Source organism: Impatiens glandulifera, chromosome 1 (genome assembly GCF_907164915.1).
Source record: "Impatiens glandulifera chromosome 1, dImpGla2.1, whole genome shotgun sequence".
NCBI classification, from domain to species: Eukaryota; Viridiplantae; Streptophyta; class Magnoliopsida; order Ericales; family Balsaminaceae; genus Impatiens; species Impatiens glandulifera.
The window spans coordinates 125063641-125079115 of NC_061862.1; the positions used below are offsets into that span (position 1 = coordinate 125063641).

Genomic DNA, 15475 nt, shown 5'->3' on the forward strand with positions numbered 1-15475 from the left:
ATTATAATTGAATTACAATTCTATCATTTTCCCAAACATGGGATTAGAATTGAATTACAATTCTATAATTTTTCCAAACATAGAAATTGAATTGTAATTTAATGTCAATTCTCATGGAATTGGAATTAGAATTCCAATGTCAATTCCAATTCCAATTCCCCCTCATCAAACACACCCTTAGAGTTTTTTTGGTTACTAGAAATGGCACCTTGTTTCTTCCGATGAAGTTGCCCACTATGACATTCTTCCATGACTTTACACAGTTTTCCTCAATTTCTTGGGGTAGTTTAAACTCAAACAAGGAACCGGTAATTTCAACTTTTGGCTTAAATGTTCCAAGGAAAATCTTTCCCCTTTCTTGAACTGGATTGTCAGCTTTTGTTTCCCCTTTGTTCTTCTGCCATGCATTCTGTTTCTGTTGTTCATTATGCTCGTTACTCTAGTTTTGCCCTGTTTTCTGATCTTTACTCTACTTTTGCTCTGTTTTCTGATCCTTCCCTTGAGTTTTGCTCTGCTCTTCAGCTTTCTTCCAGACCTGGTCTACATTCCAATTAGAATTGTTCTTGATGATGTAAACTCTGGTTTTGGGACATTTAGAGAGCTCTCTCAAAATTTCAACAGACCAGCTCACAATAGTATCGTACTCTCTTTTTTTAGGAGATTCCAGTCTTATAGGTAATGTAGATTTGGCCTTTCTTTTCCAGTATCAATAATTTCGTTATCTTATTTTTAAGCCCTTTCAAATTGGCCATTTCATTAAAACCGACCCTCCATTTCCTCGAGTCTGTTTTTTACCCAATGCTTTTGCTGCCGTTCTTTGTGTTTTTCCTGTTTCACCCAGATTTTCTACATTAATTCTTTCTCTTTCCAATTCTTTCTGGATTACTTTCTCTGCTTCTTCGTTTGAGTCAGGTATCTCAATAGTCTCAAGTTGAATTTGGTTCCCATTGGAATTCGAGTTAATAACCTGTGCATTTTTATTTCCTAGACTATTTTCTAAAACTACTCTATCTTTTCCTAGAGCATGTCCTAGACTATCACAATCTAGGCTATCAACATGTATTCCACTAATAGTTCTATTATCATTTGCATACATCTCATGAGTGTTATTGGAATTGGTAGAAAACATACCTAGCGTGTTGACTACAAAATCCTTATTGCTCTTGCTCATGCAAGTCAGATTTTCACCATTTCCTCCTGGCTTTGGAGACCCATGATTTTCAAGGAGGATATTCGTGTGATTCTCTCCTGAGCCTATGTGGAGGTTAGTTGCATTCGAATTTTCTGTCTTAGGATCAGGGGAGCATGTGTTGGATTCACCCATTGCCCGATTAAGAGAGTTGGTCGGGCTTGTACCAACTGTTGACAAAGAGGGAATTGCCCGTACTGCTGAAGCTACGATGTTTGCAAAAGTCATATTTAAAGTGACATTTTTCTTTATACTATAATGCCTTGGTTTTTTCAACAAAATATATAGTAATTTGTCATAATTTGAGACAATTGTATCATTTGCATTAAATAAAAATATTAACAAGTCATTTTACAACAAGATGTTTTAAACTAACTAATAATTCATATGATTAACAGTACAATAATTACCACACATGATTTTCACTGTTTTGATCTAAGTTTTTTAAGTGCAACTTCCACTTTTTTAATTTCGACATCTTTTTCATTCACACGCCGTAACAAACCAGATATAATACTTTTAGTTTTTTGACAAATTTCTGGATTATACCATTGAAAAAATCAACATGTTTAAGAACCCTGTCCAAATAATTCATACAAAAATAAAGATTTACTAACTTAAAAGATAAAAATTATCAATATATATTTAATACACATATTATCGGCCAAGTAGGACAGGACCAAAACCTCATTTATGGATTAGTATCCTTCCATGAAGTCACCAATATTGTTCTCTTTCCACATAAGCACATGGCTTCATTATACTATATAACACAATCATCTCTAAAAATATGATTATTCAAACAATTGAAAAAGAGAACTTAGATTTAAAATTTAAATAAAAAAATATAAATATAAATTTAAAGATGAGAAGCTTATGTACAAAACCCTCAAGAAGCTCATAACTTTACCTAATAAAAAGAAGTATTTGTTGCAAGTTTTTTATATCTTTATAACATATAAGATGCGGAACAATCTAACTATGTAAAAGTGATATAAATATGACAAGGCTCACAAAACGGTAAGTTTTAGGAAAGTCACGTCTATGTATTATTGTTGTTACCTTGAGTTCACAAAATGGTAAGTTTTAGGAAAGTCACATCTATGTATTATTGTTGTTAGAGTTTTAAGAGAGCATATTTTGAACCTGACTTGAACTTGTTAATAACATGAACAAAATTAATAAAGAAAACACTTTAAAGCAGTAAGTTTTTAGTATATACTCTCCACATTTTATAATTAGTAAAGTTGGGGCCATCTTTATTGGAAAATAATTGATTAATTTCTCCTTTTCATATATACATAATTCATTTATACAAAATTATAATAAATAATTAGATAAAATATCTTATTTATGCAAAATGTATTTTTTTTCCCATAAAATTAGAAAAAAAATTGGAAACGATTGGTCGGGTTATCACCTGACAATCTTCAGAATAATTCTGTATATAACCAGCTTCTTTATAGATAATAGTTTTCAGAGTTTTTAACTTTGTCAGATCAAATTTCGGCTAAGATAACCCCTATTTTTTTAAAGAATAAATCCTAACTTTTTCTAAAAAAACAAAATTACTTGGGACTTAACTCATGAAGATGTGTTCATTCAAAAATAAGTTAGAGTTCCACGTCTATTATCGTGAAGAACTTGAACTGCTTGAAAATTTGAGGAAGAAGAAGAACAAGTGATTTGGTCTTTGTCTAGTAATCAGGAAAAAAAATAGATTGAAAGAGAAATTAAATGAAAAAAATAAGGGAACAAGAAAATAAACGGACTTTAATTTTTAATATTAACTAAATGATAAAAATATTACATCGTTTTGATATTTTGGAACAGGTTCCAACATAATATATTGGGACAGGTGATCATCTTAACTCATCTTAGAGGTTGCTAAAGTTTATTTTTATTGAATTATGAACTTTGAATTGTTCAATATTTAAAAAATCTTAATGTACGTATATCTAAGAAAGAAATTTAATAATAAATTAATTTGATTTAAAAAAATGCAAAAGAAGTGAATTATCAATTCATTGTGTTAATTAGAACTTAAACCTACATGTTTTTTTTTATCCAATTAAACATTCTAATTTGGAAATAATTTTTGGAGGAGAACATAATATATATATATATATTTTTATAAACATGACCCGGCAGCATGACCTTTAATGTCTTAAGAAGCCCGCTTGAAGTATATTAGTGAGTTCTTTTATAAACATTATTTTTATCAAGTATATATCTCAATTATATATTATTTTTTATGAGATAATACTATTAAACTATAACTTAAGTAGATATCTATATTCACATAATTATATTCAAAAAAGTATTTCCAAATAAGTGACCTAAAACCAAAACCAAACTCTATAAAATAGATCCTGTTTGTCCAAACATTAAAACATCAGTTTACATGAACTAACTATTAGTGTCATTTGAAAACAAAGCCAAAAACAAAACATACAAGCATTAGAAAATGTATCTTCATCATGACCAAATAAACATACCATACTACACAATATCATCAACTCCTAACAATTAGGGCTTCCAAAGGATGGTTGTCTCCGCAATCATGGAGGTGACAACATAAGGATCCATATTCGAAGTTGGCCTCCTGTCCTCAAAATACCCTTTGCCCGCCTTCTCCGTATCCCTACCAATTCTAATTGACGCTCCACGATTTGCCACACCCTACCACATGATCAAACAACATAAATTCGGTAAGAATTCAAATTTGAAATGCAAAATTGGACAAGTTTGCCAAATGTGCATTACCCATGAGAAGGTGTTGATGTCGGCTGTCTCGTGTTTTCCTGTTAGACGACGTTCATTGCCTTCTCCATAGGCAGCAATGTGCTCTTTGTGCCTCAAACCGAGCTTTTCCATGGCCTTTTTAATCACATCAATTCCTCCATCACTTCTCATAGATTTTGTGCTATAGTTTGTATGTGCACCAGCTCCATTCCACTCTCCCTGAAAAAAATATGTAAACATTTTTTTATGGATTATCTTTTTGAATATATGCGTTTTAACTTGGGTCAATTCAGTTTGGGTTATTTGAAGGGATGACCTTAAAGGCAGACCTCGAGGATTGGGCTAATCAAATAACCTCACTTTTTTAATTAATCTAGTTTTTTGAATTTAAGAAGCTAGTGTGTGACTTCCCCCAAAGTGATGTACACTCACTTCAACTTAAAACGTTCAAATAATTCACTTTTCAATAACTTATTTCGAAGAAAGTTATTTAAAAATAACCTATTGAATATCAAAATAACCCAAAATCGAACAAGCCTTGGCTGTTTAAATGTACTTGTTAAACATATTAATGTTAGTTAATTAACACAACTTCTCTATTTCAAAAAAAAGAATAATAATGACCTGGATAGGCTTAGGATCAAAAGAAAGCACCACACCAGCTATCTCAGTGATTCTCTGTTGATAATTAGTATAAACAAGAAGTTAGTTCTTAAACAAACATGTATATATATGAATTTATTAACTTCAAATTAGGAAAATGAAGGAAACTTGATCCCTTAATTACCTCCAAAATGTAACGGGCTACCCATAATTGGTCAGCAGCATCAATACCCACTAATGGACCAACTTGAAACTCCCACTATATAACAAAGATGAAATTATTATGACAATTAAAAAGATCCTTCTTTTTTAAATTGCCCGGGACATGGAAATTCGAACTTTGACCATGAGTTACTTCGATCTATCATTGAAAAAAATGAAAAACTCAGGTATTGTGCTATTGTTTTTACCTGGCCAGGCATCACTTCTGCATTAATACCGCTATTATTGATTCCGGCAAAAAGACACGCCTTGTAGTGGGCATCGACTATGTCACGGCCAAACGCTTTGTTTGCACCAGCACCACAGTAGTAAGGTCCCTATTATTAAATTTCACAGATCGATTTTATTTAAGGAAAACAAAAACCCTTATTATAGATTTAGAATCTATATATTTTGATGAATGAATTTTACCTGAGGTGCAGGAAAGCCACCAATAGGCCAACCTAATGGCCAATTCACATCTTTTTGCAATAAAGTGTACTCTTGCTCTATTCCATACCTGAATGAATACATTAAGACAACAACAATAAAAGTTGGAAAAAAAAATAACTATTATAATACTATTAAATACCAAAACCATAAGGACAATCAATAATTTTTTACCCACAAAATAAGAGGGTAAAGTGGTTTTACCAGAGTTCCTCAACAGCTACATCAGGATGGTTAAAAATCTTGGCAGCATTGTGCCTCTTGTTAGTGGGAATAGGTTCCCCAGATGGAGTATAAGCATCACATAACACCTAAACCAAAAATATTAAGAACTAAAAATGGATATATGACCAATTTATCTCTTAAATGGCCTGATATAGGTAAGACTAATTTATTACTTACAGGGTTAAACCAAAATAGACATCATGACTAGTTTATCTTTGAGCATGTGAGATTGTTGTCTATGATATATGTATGTCTTGAGGGGATTAATATGCATGAAAATAGAGTATAACTATTCATTGTGGAGACTTATAACTTAATAATAGAGCGAATAAACTCATTCCTAAGGTCATAGGTTCAAATCTTCATACTCCGGACCATTTAAAAAAAAGTATACCCCAATTCATTAGTATCAAAAAGGCATTAAGGCATTTAATGAACCAAGTATTTTCTTTAACTTAAAAGGGTGGAGTAATTTGATTGATTATGTGATCATGAAAATCGCAAGTAGTTTAAAAGAATTAGAGGGTGCCTCAATTACACTACAACATAAGTTGATAGAACCGATAACAAAAGAAATAAATATGTGGTAATGGTGGAAAAATCACCTCAAAACAAGCACTGTAATAAGCTATATAAGTAAGAAATCTGCTAAAAAATCGATATCTACATTTGATAAGAATATGATCATTTTGCCTTCACACATAATTTTGAACTTTCATCGCCCAAAAAAGATATATATGTTTCCCTCAATCCATATATGTCAAATAATGGATTCAAAAATTATTGTACACACCCTTTTTTGCTGTAAATTGATAATCCAAAGGTGACTTATTCCATAAAGAATGTAATTAGACCCTTTTTCGAATGTTGAGAACAGGGTAATGCATAACATAAATGCTGAATATTAAAAATTATTCAATGAAACCAAATTCCAAAGCCATGTATTTACTTATTTCACCCTTTAACAGGTAAAATCATATAATTAAGAGAGAAAATTCTTACAAGGATGTTGTTGCCTCTCCTGAATGGATCCTTGTACACTGCCTGAGGACTATGCAGAAGAGAAATCACAAATGAAAAATCTCACTTTTCAAAAAATATTACAAGTGTTGGGTGATTTCTAAAACATACTATAAGATGACTTCACTGTCTTGTCCAACTGCTTGACCAGTGCTCGAACCGTCGAAATTCCACTTTGGTAACTTTGCAGGGTCAGTAACAAGTTTATTGATGGTCTGAATGAATGAAAATATTAAGAAATAGTGAAAAATCATGTTTATTTAGTTAGTCAAATTGTGTTTTGGTAGCAATTACATTATAAAATATATTATTTTTGTTGTTACCCGAGTTTATTGTTGGGGTAATAGCAAGAACCTTTCAATTTGAGTATTTTTAATGTAATATATAAAGAAAGTCTATTGTCATTTAAACTATATTTGAGAGTATACGAATATATGTATGAGCTTTTCTGAATTTAAGCTAAATTTTTTTATTATTTACCAAATCTTTATCTGCCTCAATTTTTTTTTAAAATAACAATAATCCCATATTAGTAGTTTAATATGACGTTTCCATGATAATATATATGTGATATTATTATTTTGTTTAAGTATAAATATGTAGTTATGAATATGAAATATAAGATATGTTTACTCTTCCAAAGATTATATTAGTGGCTTAATTTTTGTTTTAATTATTGTAATTCATTTACTATTATTATTATTATTATTATTATTATTGTTTTGGTTTTATTTAATATATATTATTAGTTAATATTTTAATTATTATATAGTTTAATTAGATTTGTAACAAATGTTAATTATAATATATATTTTCATTTGATAAAACATAAAAAAAAAATTCATTATTATTTTTTCTAGAAAAAAGATAAATAATTTATTATAAATAAAATAAAACTTAAGTAAAAAACTCTAGAATAAACTTATTTTAATTACTTTAAATATTAAAATAAGATAAAATAAATCTAGAGTATATATCTGGTTGAAAAAATTAAATAAAATAAAATAAATTCATTTAACAATACTACTAATGTCAAGAATTTTCATTATTAAGACGAATAGGTAAGGAGATATAGGGTCTCCTTGCCTTACTCCCCTTTCACCCTTAAAAAGTCTCCATGAATACCACTCACGCTCACAACAAAGTGAGGAATGGAAACACATTGCATAATCCAATCAATAAAAATGATTGGAAAACCTGCAGTAAGGAGGAATTCGTGGATTGATCCACATCTGATCGAGGTCAAAAGCTTTTCTAATGTCAATTTTGAAACACACACATGGCGATAGTTTTTCTTGCCATATTCATTCAATAAGCTCTGCATGAGTATGATGCCATGGGAAAATAGAGCGTTTATGAATAAATATTGATTGCCTTAATCCTACAAGGTATCAATAATTATTTTCAAACGTTGCGAAATAATCTTTTGAAATAATTTTGTAAATAACATTGCAGCATGAAATATGACGAAAGTCATGAATTTTTTCCGGAATTGAATTCTTATGAATCAAATTCAACATTGTGACGTTCCATTGCTTCAACATTTTCCTATTTTGGAAGAATTCCAAACCCCTGTGCTTACATCTTTACCCACTATTTCCCTGGTTTTCTTTTAAAGAAGTTCGCGGTGAAACCATCTGGCCCTGGGCTTTTATCCCCCTTCATCGAAAATACTATTTTTCTGACTTCTTCCATACTAACTCTTGTAATCAATTGGTTGACACTTTCTTTACTGATTTTCCTTTACACAATTTGTTGAAGCAATCTTCGGTTGTCCTCTATTATTATGCTCGTTTCTGTTCCAATCAGCTTTTTGGATAAATTTACTGCTTCCTCATGAACTGTCTTTTGTCCATGTAAAACATCTCTATTTGAGTTTGTGAGCCTTAAGACCTGATTTCTGAAATTCCTTGATGAACATTTTTTATAGAAGAAAGAAGTATTATGTCTCCTAATGAAAGTCAATTTTCTCTAAATTTTGCTTAGCAAAACTTTCCTCTTAGAACAAAGGTCTCTGAATCGCGTAAGAGCCTTTTTTCCTCTTCCCTGTTATAAGGTAGATTCGAAGCTCTCAGTTCCTTGCTTTGTATTTCCACCAGTTTCGTTCTGTCTTCCTCTACTCATTTAAAAATCTCACTATATTGTTTTCCAGTCTAGCTTATTCAGCTTCCCTTTAGTAATCTTAATTTCTCACAAACTTTGAACATCTTTATTCCATTAATTCTGATGTTCTAAGTTTTATTAAGAATTCATTAAATTCTTCATCTTTTACTCATGTTCTGTCCGTGTCGACTGTGACCTTATTACGATCGTATAAACTAATAATAATGTCATGATCGTGTCGTCTCGTGCTTGTGTCGTGTCCAATCCATGACCCGAGAGATATTATTGTATTGTGTCGTTCCATACTAATATCGAGTTGTATCGTGTCGGTTTCGTGTTGATCCGACCCATTGCCCAACTCTAATCTGAGGAAGAAGAACAAATAAACACCACTTAGTCTTTCTTAGTTTTTTTAAATTCCGTCCTTTACTATAATTGTATCAGAATAACAAAGGTTTTCTTGTTCTTAATTCATTTAAGAAACCTAGCATTCCTTGAAGTTCGTATTCCTCCTTGCTGCTCAACCCTACGGTTAGAGCTTTGTAACCTGTATGCTACTAAGTATGACACACTAGTTACAAGAGCCACAAAACTTAGGATTCCAAACGCAATCCACCAAAACAGTTTCATTTTATTCTGACTGTTTCATGCTTGTAATTTATTGCTTATGATGATGATGATATGTATGATATCTACTAGTTTGTTATATGATCGTCCTGTATTTTTTGGCCTTCTATTTATAAGCATTTAATTTATTCTTTACCTAAACCCCCCTAAATTCACGACACGACACGTCTAAACCACATGAAATGTGCATCGACACGACACGATTGAGTCGAAACGATGATCAGCTTAGTCGGAATAACACAAAACAAAAATATAAACACGAGTTAGTACGACACGAATTAACATAACCACGAAAGAGCTTGTTAATTATAATATTTTGACTAAATCAAGACACGACACGGTCACACACAAAAGATTGAGACACTACATGACACGACACGTACAATTGATAGTCTAACACTACATCTACGAGTATGAGTTTAGAGAAAATGTTAATGTTAAGTTGAATAGCTTAGGTCATGTGAATAATTGTGTTTATATTGTTTCGTGTGTATACTCGTGTTCATGCCATGTTTATACTCATGGTTTTGTCGTATCGACTCGTGACCTTGTTACGATAGTATAAACTCATAATCGTGTCATGATCGTGTCGTCTCGTACTTATGTTGTGTCCAATCCATGACCCGAGAGATATTATTGTATCGTGTCGTTCCATACTAATATCGAGTTGTATCGTGTCGGTTCGTGTTGATCCGACCCATTGCCCAACTCTAATCTGGGGAAGAAGAACATATAAACACCCCCTATTCTTTCTTAATTTTTTTAAATTCCGTCCTTTTACTATAATTGTATCAGAATAACTAGGTTTTCTTGTTCTAATAAATTTAAGAAACCTAACATTTCATGAAGTTCGTATCTCCCCCTTGCTGCTCAACCCCACGGTTGGAGCTTTTGTAATCTAGTATGCTACTAACGTAGACACACTGAATACAAGAGCCACAAGCTTAGGATTCCAAACGCAATCCACCAAAAACAATACCATTTTATTCTGAATGTTCATGCTTGTAATTTGTTGCTTATGATGATGATATGCATGATATCTACTAGTTTGTTTATCTGATCATCTTGTGTTTTTGGCCTTCTATTTATAAGCATTCAATTTATTCTTTACCTAAACCTCCCTAAATTCAAGACAAGACACGGTCCGACACACCTGACACACATAAAAATGTGCATCGACACGACACGATTGAGTTGAAACGATGATCACCTCTAGTCGGATTAACACGAAACACAAATTTAACACGAGTTAGTACGACACGAATTAACATAACACGAAAGAGCTTGTTAATTATAAATTTTGACTAAATCAAGACACGACACGGTCACACGCATAAGTTTGAGACACTACATGACACGACACGTACGATTGACAATCTAACACTACACCTATGAGTATGAGTTTAGAGAAAATGTTAATGTTAAGTTGAATAGCTTAGGTCATGTGAATAATTGTGTTTATATCATTTCGTGTGCATACTCGTGGTTCATGTCATGTTATACTCGTGTTCTGTCCGTGTCAACTCGTGACCTTGTTACAATAGTATAAACTCATAATCGCGTCATGATCGTGTCGTCTCGTGCTTGTGTCGTGTCCAATCCATGACCGAGTGAAATTATTATATCGTTTCGTTTTCATACTAATATCGTGTTCCTCACAACCATTACAAATGAGACAATTAACATCCGGAATTTCCATTAACCTTCTAATACGATCCCTTGTTGAGAGTCCCTCCCGAAACAATAACCATGTGACAATTTGATGCACCAACCAATCCTGACTTGAAACTTTTGTTTCCAAGATTCCAATAATTCCTCAGTTAGCCGTGCCGTTGAATAGCCTCAAAATCTATCCTCACACATTGTGATGCATGCAATCGCTACCCAAAGTGAAATATTCGTATTATTTTTACTAGCGGGATTTTACAGCAAACAAGTGGGTCTTTTTGGAGCCTTCGGTTGTGCATGGTTACTGTAAATTTTTAAGTCATTTTATCTCCTTTCCTTTTGCCTATATCTGAAAAATAATTTGTTTTAATTTTATTTTTATCATTAGTTCATAATTTGTTTGATTTTTATAGCATTGAAGATAATTATTGAAAAATATATTATATTATATATCTATATAAAATGTGAAATAATTATTATTATTTGATAATAAATATATATAACACTCTCTTGATTATAACTAATTGATATTTCAATTTTATTGTAATAGAATAACATTACTTAATTTAAGAATTTAATATAAATAATTATAAGAATATTCATAATTTAATGTCTAAAAAAAAAAAATCTTAGTCCGCATAAAATAGAAAGGGAAGAAATAAATAATGCTTTTATACATACATGTTTTTATAATCATTTAAATAGTTTTTAAGATAAGATTTCAACAATCACGGTATCTTATGCTTATTATAGTTTATTTATATTTACTTAAAGAAAAAAATTAAAAACTCATTATTGCTCATTTTTATCCGAATATACAAGTCTTAACTTTCTATCTAGATATATTTTTTTTCACTCAAAACTTGATTTGTTTTTCAAATAAATTTGAGGTTAATTCAATTACAAAAACATAATTTTTTAAAAATTATTTAATATATATAATATTTTATTTTATTTTATTATAAAGTGTTTAATTTTTTTAGAAAAATAAAAAAATAAATTTTAATATATTGTCAAAGTTCATCATAAATATAAAACATCTGTAATTAATTTATTCATGTTAATTTCATTTAATTAGTAAAACTTGAAAAATATACTTATATTTATTCATGTAAATTTTAATTTTTATAATTAAATTTAGTTTTTAACATTGACTAATTAATAAATATGTTGAATTCTTAAAAAAATATATTTTATTTTATGATAAATATATTTAATTTTAATTTTGTATAACGTTTATGTAATAATTATACTAAATTATTTTTTTGTTTAAGTAAATATATATATTTTTTATCGAAAATATAGTATACCGAAATCAAAGTATACAGAAATCAAGTACGGTAAAAATATTAATTTTCCTATAGCGAAATTTTCAATAAGATATAAAATATAGATAAAAAAATTAAGGTATACCGACATTCTCATAAATCTGAACCCTCTTTTGAGATAAACGCTTGTTTAATTGTAGGATCCAGACGTGGTACTTGGCGTTTAGTGCATATATATATATATATATTACATAAAAAAAAAACACAAACAAACTATTTAAAAAAATAAATTCATCTTAAGTCCATTTCTGTTGGAATTATTTATGATTATTAATTTTTTAAAATAAACAATTCTATTTATTAATTATTTTTCTATCAAAATATTTTAATAATAGATAAATGGTAACCCATATTTTCTCAGCAAATACAACTCAAACACACATTTGGATCCCTCTGACTTGGAGTGAAAAAACGCACCATATATTTCCTTCTTTCATTTACTATGACCAATAAAATAAATTATTTTGTATAATTTTGGATAATTAAGTCACAATTTATTTGATTTTTATATTATTGGAAGATAACTTTTTAAAAAAAGAATTATATTATATGCCTATTTAAAATGTCAAACAATAATATTAATTTGATAATTCTACATGTAACACTCTCCTAATAATTATAATTATAAGTAGTTAGTTGATACTTTCAATTGATATTAATGTAGTATAATAATACTACTTAATTTAATAATTTAATATTAATAATCATTTACATATTCATAATTTAATGCTTACCTAACAATCTTAATATGAAATTGACTTAATTTATGGTGATCTATAAATAATTTAATAATTTAATTAAATCAAACAAATAAATTGTGACTTATTTTATTTTTGTTAGAGGTGGGAAATAAATTGTGACCTAGTTATTCATTTTATAATTTTCTTTTATGTCATGATTGGTATTTTGTCTAAACTATTCTTACTATTTTTTTTATAGGGAGGACATACAATATGAGAGGAGTAAAAACACAGAACACAAAGATCACACCTTTATTTGATCCTTCCCATTTGTTCCAAAATCTGGCCAAACATTTGAGACATTCTCCTCAAGCTTCAATTTTCTGCTCAACAATATACTTATTAGTTTCTCAAAGCTGCATCTGCCATTTCACTTATAAAAGCAACCATATTACAGAAGAAACATGCTAAAAAATAGGCATATAAATGTAAAGAGTATCAAGACATATATATACATACCCATTGTCAACCAACCAATGCATCAATCCAGCTGCAATCCCTTTCGTGACAGAAAATACAGGAAACAAGCTAACAGGCTGCACTGGGCGAGGATCATATCTACCCAGCATTCCGGCAGCTCATGTATCAATTATTACCTCTCCATCTTTATAGGCACATACCTTAACAGTAATTATTTACAATCAACAAGTGAGGTTCAAATATAAACAGGTTACATAAGAAAAGTATCTCTCTACTATTACAAGACCCACAATCATGATTCAAATGGGAAGGAATCAAATAATTAAGTAGGCTATGACTATTTAGTTAAAATTGAAATCAGGATTGAAATTCAAATCTATTATGCTTGGAAGAATTTCTAGATTATATAATACTTGAAGAAAAACTCTATTTCTCGTCTTTTTTTTCCTTTCATGCTCTCTCACCATTAACATATATGTATCTGAAAACGTATCTAAATACAAAACAATAATTATTAACATTGACATCTACTTGGATACCAAGTATTTTGTCAGCATTTCCCAGCTCAACAAGGAGCTGCCTCAATTTGGCCTCCACATTGGAAAGGACTGGAGTATCGTGTATCCATTGTGTATTTTGTGCTGGCCCCTTACTAATATTTCTGACATAGGTCAAGTCATTACAGGATCAAAATACAAGTAAATCCAAAATACTAGGAAGCCACAGAACATATTTATAAATTACTAACCCTTGCAATACAGACTCAGCAAAAGGTCTGATGATATCTTGATAACTGATGCGTGCGTTCATTGTGGATGAGAGCCCTAAATCAATGGAGGTGAATCAATCAATAAGAAAAAATCTTTAGAAGTGAAGATTGCAGGAGTCTGTGTTTAGATATCTCGGAGGAGATTTAGAACCCTAGTAAATATGACAATATCACCTGGAAAAGCATTAATCTGGAGAATATTTTTTACTCCTATTAACTATCTTGGACTACATATCCAACAATAAATGGAGTCAATGCATTTTTATGTACATGAACTTACAGGATTAAAGCGTTTAACTTCTTTTGAGTTCAGTTGCGTTTTTTCCTACAAGGCTTTGAGGTTCTTAAGTCATTTAATTCTCACTATTTCACCTGTATTGACATTTCTCTATCAATTCTACTTATATAGAACACATCCTTTTCCCCAGACACAAGTAAGATTGCACATTGATCGGGAAAATGTGTCGCTGGAATAACATGGTTCAACTTAGATTTGATCCTCCCAGTCCAGTGACACCAAAAAGAGATCATTCAAGTGAACCAGATACCTTGTACAATCCAAGCAAGCAGCTAGGAACAAAAGAATTAAGACACAGCTGTCAAATAAAGAATTTAACACAAACAAGTTCATAGCAATGAACTTCTATGAAATGGTTTCACAATCTTCAATCAATTGTCCTCCTGATCATTGAATATGATTTGATCCATCAATAACAGAAAGAAGAAAAAAAAAATGCTTGCAAGGAGTCCTATTAAAACAAAGAAATAGAGGAATTTGACAAGGGAGAAAGGGTTAAGGCTAAAGACCCTAAGAAAGGTCGAGCTCACAAAAGGAGTAAAAATTAAATCCAATTTTTTCAGAAATTTCAATATTCATAAATAAGTTGTGCAGAAAAAGAGAACAAGAGTATTCCAACCAGAAACATGAAAACTAATTTAGAGTGCACACCAAATTGAAGAGTAAGAAGATAGGAATGCAACCGGAGGGAGGCGGGCGCATCACCAAATTCCACCATACTCGCTCGCCCTCACACTTTGCTGGAGTCTCCAGTCTCGTCTCGTCTCGTGTAAGTTCAATCCAACATCTAAGGACCCATACATACATGTGTCAGAATCCTCCATGTGTGACTGAGAAGGTTTGTTAGTTACATCTGGTTCCGATTCATATGCCATCATCATCATCAGGTAAGTAAGACTTGGATCACAAAATGTGTACTCAAGGCAGCTAGCTATCTATCTAGCAGAGATCGAGAGATCGAGATCAATCAATCGGAACCCCCGTCCGTCCGTCCGTCGATTCCTTCGTCGTCAATCAATCGTTGTTGTTGTTGTTGTTGGGTTTCTTCATGCTCATGATCCCGTTGTGAAAGTCTTCTTCTTCAAGACC

The 15475-nt window shown here is 30.9% G+C and overlaps 1 protein-coding gene and 1 long non-coding RNA gene across 4 annotated transcripts; both read right to left on the bottom strand.

The window, feature by feature from the left end:
• Window positions 1-3592: 3592 nt before the first annotated feature.
• Window positions 3593-10145, bottom strand: LOC124942253 (glutamine synthetase nodule isozyme-like). Its single transcript, XM_047482719.1, has 10 exons — window positions 10095-10145; window positions 6545-6648; window positions 6416-6464; window positions 5393-5499; window positions 5171-5258; window positions 4948-5076; window positions 4722-4796; window positions 4559-4612; window positions 3956-4153; window positions 3593-3871 (listed from the first exon to the last, which is right to left on the bottom strand). The coding sequence occupies exons 1-10, from the start codon at window positions 10143-10145 to the stop codon at window positions 3719-3721; spliced, it is 1008 nt and encodes a 335-aa protein (XP_047338675.1). The 3' UTR covers window positions 3593-3718.
• Window positions 10146-13035: 2890 nt separating this feature from the next.
• Window positions 13036-14411, bottom strand: LOC124919718. Of its 3 annotated transcripts, none has more exons than XR_007097596.1 (5): window positions 14369-14411; window positions 14068-14143; window positions 13851-13971; window positions 13359-13519; window positions 13036-13222 (listed from the first exon to the last, which is right to left on the bottom strand). It is a non-coding gene; the product is annotated as an uncharacterized LOC124919718 (long non-coding RNA). The 3 variants fall into 3 exon arrangements; XR_007097595.1 differs by having other exon boundaries at window positions 13037-13222; window positions 13851-13980; window positions 14369-14385; XR_007097594.1 differs by lacking the exon at window positions 14369-14411 and having other exon boundaries at window positions 13044-13222; window positions 13851-13980; window positions 14068-14201.
• Window positions 14412-15475: the final 1064 nt, after the last annotated feature.